This window comes from Pseudophryne corroboree, chromosome 12 (assembly GCF_028390025.1).
Source record: "Pseudophryne corroboree isolate aPseCor3 chromosome 12, aPseCor3.hap2, whole genome shotgun sequence".
Lineage (NCBI taxonomy): Eukaryota > Metazoa > Chordata > Amphibia > Anura > Myobatrachidae > Pseudophryne > Pseudophryne corroboree.
The window spans coordinates 127,255,646-127,261,645 of record NC_086455.1 but is presented as its reverse complement, the minus strand read 5'-3'; the positions used below and the strand labels follow the sequence as shown (position 1 = coordinate 127,261,645).

Genomic DNA, 6,000 nt, shown 5'->3' with positions numbered 1-6,000 from the left:
ACCACCTTTTCCTTGGCCACCTTTTCCTTAGAGTGGATTGCCTTACTCCATCCAAAGCTGGGCATTACCCAAAGCTGGGCATTAATACTTTCTATAGGATGGCAGAAAGCGCTTCCTTAAATTTGAAAAAAAAAATCTAAATAACAACAATCCTCATGTTTAGCTAAATTAGACCAGTATGTCACGTGATGCTAGAGTGGGGGAGGGATAGGACTGTAGTTGCCATGATCATCAAACGACACTGGAAAAATTATAGCTGCCAGTGTGATATTTTTTTTTTCTTTTATGGGATTGCTGCTTTTAAAACATGCCAAATTCTATAGATTATATATTATTCTCAATTTAACTATACAGAACAAGTAATTCAAACAAAGACAATGGTGACACAGTGCAGGGAAATTGCAGTTAGAACCATAAAAAGCCAAGAAGTCTAAACATAATCCAGTAATAAAATAGATGGAATCCAGACCGATACATTAATGTGACAAGTAGATTGTCATTATTTTGAAAGTTATTGTTTAAAATCATAAAGAATACGAGAAATGTATTTGATATGTGGTATGAGGCAAAATAATTGTAAAGTGATCTTGAATGTTTCAATTATTTGGACATAAATGAAATTTAAAGTCTATAATTCACTGGGCCTGACAGAATGTTGTAACCACATGACTGACCACATGACCTGCAGTATTGTCAGTGATACTGATATATTGATCCTATCCAAGCGTGTTGGCTATGTTGGTAAAAGGAGCCTTCCATACAGCCAGGTCTTGCAGTTTGATCCGAGTGTTACAGGCCACTATAGCGGTCATCATCCATATTGTCAATCATGCTAAATAATAATTTTAAGTGGTCTGAGATGCCAGGCTACCATAATACAGAGTGATGCACATTGCACCGAGCTGAATTGTCTTGTGACAGGCTGTGCCCATGTAAGGGCAGATTTACAGTTATTGGGTTTTATAGCTAGATGGCATACATAGGATTCTTTGCTCTCGTCATGTTGTATATTATATATTGTGATCTATTTTCATGAATTGAATGCACCTGATCGCATTTTCCTTCACCGCCAATCACAGCAATTTAGCTTTACTGTGCTTGAATAGGCTATAAGAAAACCATTGTTGGGCAAGGTGCACTTATTTTCATACCAGGACTTAAATAATGGGGGGGATTCAATAAGCTGTTGGGTTTTAGCTCCTGGTTTCAGTGCCCGGCGCTATCCAGTAACTGCCCGTTGTAATTCTGCGACTAGTGCCAAGATGCGTCCTAGCTGCGAACAGAAATCCACATTAAGTAGAGCCTCCGGGGCTAGAAGTGGGAGAAAATTAAATATCTCCTAGCTAAAACCCTGCAGTAAGTCCCACGTTCAATTGAATTGCCGCTATAGATGTTTCTATGCACACTGCTAGGAATACTTCCAACATTCTAAAAGATCATGGGAAGACGAGTAAACATTGATCACAAAGGTGGCTTTATACTTTCATTTATTATTATATATTAATGAATAGTTAGTTTATTATACAAAGATGCAAATGCCACAAAGCACTAAATTGCAGAATGATACATTGGGGGGAATTCAAATATTCACGCGCCTCCTATCTTCTGTCTAAAGTGACTGGAGATAGAGGTGTGATATTCAAATGGCCCCCGTTATCGCGCTGATCGCACCCAGTAACTGCACCCAAAGCACCTAAACCCGACTAAACTAATGAGCACGATCATGATGAGACCCGTTTGGGCGCCCAACAGGTCTCTCTACGCGCATTTCAGTCCGCTACCTCTGGGGGTAGCGAGCTGAAATTAACTTGTTGCGCCAGTTGATAATAACCGAATACTGCCGGCAGCCGCTATCGCGACCGGGAGGGGGGAGAACACATTTGAATCCGGCCCATTGTGTCTAAAGTAATCAGTGGAGAGGTGTTTTATCCCAGACGGTATACGCTCAAAATTCCAACTGTCTGAATCCAGACAGTCAAAATTACGATGCAGTCCTACCCCTGTGTCAGAAAACGGGCGCCAGAATCAAGCGCAGGTCAGGATACCGAACAGACAGTGCGCATATTTCAGGGCGGCATCACTTCTTATGAAAGTATTACCATCCCTTATTACCTGCAGACACTTCTCATCAGGCTCAATCAGCCGCTCTCTAATATTTTGTCTAACTCACTGGGAAACTTTGACAAAGTATAATTATTATTTATTTTTTTGCAGACTTATTTGTCACTACTTGAATGTAAAATGTTTTAGAGAATTTTTGTCCATTTTATACCTGTCGGCAACAGTGATGGAATCTAACTTTGATTGTGTTTTGATGTATTTCGTAACGTCTAATACATATTTGGTTGTGAGGCTGTATTCATACCTTTATACTTAGAGATCAGTTCTGCTACTTCTTTGCTGATGTCTGACCAGTTCATCTTCTCATCCACAGACCTTCACAGCGTGGTGTAACTCACATCTCCGCAAAGCTGGGACGCAGATTGAGAATATAGATGAGGACTTCCGAGACGGCCTTAAACTCATGTTACTACTTGAAGTTATTTCAGGTGATAAAACTCACATTTGGCTCCAAGAATCCTCATTTGTTTGAGAAGCCTCTTGCACCATATATGTGCATTCATTTGCAGTTATATTCTGCCCATTTGTGTGTAAAGGAACTCCTGCAATTGATAGTTAATAATCATTTCAGTATCTGGCCGTGATGGCAAGTGGATATTAGACCCCATTCTCTGGTGGCTAGTAAACATTACAGACAGATCTGTATTACTCCTGCTTGTTAACTTGCTCCATCTGGGTCGCGGAGCTGCTATCACAGGCCAAAAACACTGTAGCACAGGAAGAATTAGTGATTTCAGCTTGGCTGTTTCACTATAGTATTATATAGCATCCTGTTTCCCATTCATACATGTGTGGGTGGGGGGGGGGGTACAGGATGTCATGTTAAGCAGACACACTCTCTTTTTGCAGTAGGATAATAAGTGCAGTGACTGTCAGACACAACAGAGTGTTCTGTCCTTGGAGTCGTTAAAGGTTCAGGACCATGGTGTGAATTTACTAAGCATTCCACCGCTTTTCTGTTCTGTGTGTACTCCTTGCCTGATTATAGATAGATATAGATGGATATATCTATATAAATGCATGTGTATGTGTGTGTGTGTGTGTATATATATATATATATATATATATATATATATATATATATATATATATATATATATATATATATATATATGTATATGTGTGTATATATATATATATATATATATATATATATATATATATATATATATATATATATATATATATATATATATATATACAGGTTGAGTATCCCTTATCCAAAATGCTTGGGACCAGAGGTATTTTGGATATGGGATTTTTCTGTATTTTGGAATAATTGCATACCATAATGAGATATCATGGTGATGGGACCTAAATCTAAGCACAGAATGCATTTATGTTACATATACACCTTATACTCACAGCCTGAATGTCATTTTAGCCAATATTTTTTATAACTTTGTGCATTAAACAAAGTGTGTATACATTCACACAATTCATTTATGTTTCTTATACACCTTATACACACAGCCTGAAGGACATTTAATACAATATTTTTAATAACTTTGTGTATTAAACAAAGTTTGTGTACATTGAGCCATCAAAAAACAAAAGTTTCACTATCTCATTCTCACTCAAAAAAGTCCGTATTTCGGAATATTCCGTATTTCGGATATTTGGATATGGGATACTCAACCTGTGTGTGTGTGTGTGTGTGTGTGTATGTATATATGTATATATATATATATATATATATATATATATATAACGAAATAGAGGAGATGGCGCCAAGGGAGTTATATCAACGCCCTACCTAAAAACGGACCCTTACAGTACTCTCCGGATAAATTACATCAGATAACAAATACTAACATCATTTATTAAAACATCATATAAACCCGACACAAATGTTCAGAAGTATACAGAGTTGATACATTTACATTTGTCGCACAATTTGAACAATCAGTTTGTAGTGATGAGGAAAAAGCGTAGATATATCACTACGATTTCCTCCTTTTCCTTATTGTAGATTCGGAGGTAACATCAGATAATAGATAGATAAATAACCCAACGCGTTTCGCCTTGTTCCAAGACTTCATCAGGGGTAAAATCTACAATTGTAGAATAATAAGTCAAAACAAATACATAGCAATAAGCATCTTACACTCACATATAACATGACATATTGGTTTCAAAAGAACATGACATAGCAACATGAGGAGGAAAACAGAATAAATAACATGAAGAAAGAGGAAAAAAGAGAACCAAAAAGCACAGGTTGTGAAAAACATATATATAAAATGTATGTATGTAAATTTGGTACCACCAATATTGACAACATTTAAGATGGGATAGTGATTAATTCTTTTCTGTAAAGAAATTCCGTAGATGTAATAAATGACCAGCTGGCTTCCTTTATATTTCCATACGTTATCGCTTATGTATAGTATGAAAGTTTCCCACAGTCTGAGATCTGTTTGGCTGGGTTTACAGTCCATACACTCCAATGGCCACATTGGACATGTCTGCTTATACAGTTAGTTGGCTGATAAATGGATTGCACAAGTTCAGTATGTCCCTGGAACTGTCACCTCAGGTTTTTGCTCTTATCTGGTGATTTCTTTGTGATTGGGCTTGGCACTCATGTTTTGTGGCATGAAAGACCATTTTGGGACACAATCTAAAATCATTAAACTTGCCTCTGTATATTTATACATGGGGCTGCCAACAAAAATCTGCAAGTCCAAAGGTACGGTAGGTGTGGTGTATACTGATATTTACATGTGGCTAATTCACCCCTGATTGAATCCATCACTATTGAGATGGCTTTGTCATTTGATAGCATACCCACAATAATGACCCTTTTATATAAAGTGGGTCAGTGATTTATTAAAACATTAAATATATATAATATTATTATTAATAAAATAATATGTGCATTGTCTATATGGATGAAGTTTTAGTTGGTGTGTTCACAAACATAATTTTTGCTCTAACAGGGGAACGTCTGCCCAAACCTGAACGTGGAAAAATGCGAGTGCACAAAATTTCCAATGTCAACAAAGCTCTGGATTTTATTGCCAGCAAAGGGGTAAAACTGGTGTCCATTGGTGCAGAAGGTGAGGTCTTTAATATTTTACTAATATTAACTAACTTAATTATTTTGTACTAATTATAATTTTTTCTCTAAACATGGGTAGGCTGATTAGTGGACCGTAGTGTATGGATGCAGTAGTCAGCTGATAGTGACCTTTACTTTGTAGTGGCTAAGGGGGAGATACACAGGTACGAAGCCTTGGAGAGAGATAAAGTACCAACCAATCAGCTCCTGTCTGTCATTTTTCAAACACTATTTGCCTGTATCACAGTAGTGGTCTATACTACCAGTGAAACATTGTTGCCTCTGCTATCTTCACATTGTTACCCACCACACCCATCTACTTCTGTCTTGGCATAGGCTACTGCTTAGCAATTCCAATTGCGGTGTGATGTAGCTTTGCCCAGTAATGCTATTTATTGGTTTGGGATATAAAGACACATTGGTCCTTTTAATTAAAAATGAGTCTTGGCAAAGCAGTGACATCCTGACAACCTTCATATAAAGTCTTCCTTTCGTCTGAGCTTGGTGTACGGATCTAGTACTTTGCACCTATTTGTCTTTAACTCTCCGGTGCAATGGGTTCCAGGTTATTAAGAGATTTGGTGTTTCCATGTTTTCCTTTTAGTAAGCAAATATTTGATGAAGATGCAAAGCTAAACAAAGAAATATGCTTTAGTAATTACTGCTAAAATATATATATATATAGTATCAGCATACAACGCAGCACTTAGTGATAACACAAGACTGCGTATTAGCAAACAGTGAGAGGTGACAAGTTTACAGACTGTTGGAAAATAGGTGCCTGATACTATCAGTTGAATGTGACGGACAGCGTA

The 6,000-nt window shown here is 37.2% G+C and overlaps 1 protein-coding gene across 5 annotated transcripts in view; it reads left to right on the top strand.

Annotated features, from left to right (window-relative positions):
- Positions 1–2,431: 2,431 nt before the first annotated feature.
- ACTN1 (actinin alpha 1) overlaps positions 2,432–6,000 on the top strand; it is a 95,387-nt gene continuing 91,818 nt past the window's right edge. For all 5 annotated transcript variants that reach the window (XM_063948005.1, XM_063948004.1, XM_063948002.1 and 2 more), the window contains exons 1-2: positions 2,432–2,549; positions 5,064–5,183. In XM_063948005.1, the coding sequence (XP_063804075.1) occupies positions 2,525–2,549; positions 5,064–5,183 (145 nt within the window). In that variant the 5' untranslated portion in view covers positions 2,432–2,524. The remainder of the gene's footprint in view (positions 2,550–5,063; positions 5,184–6,000) is intronic.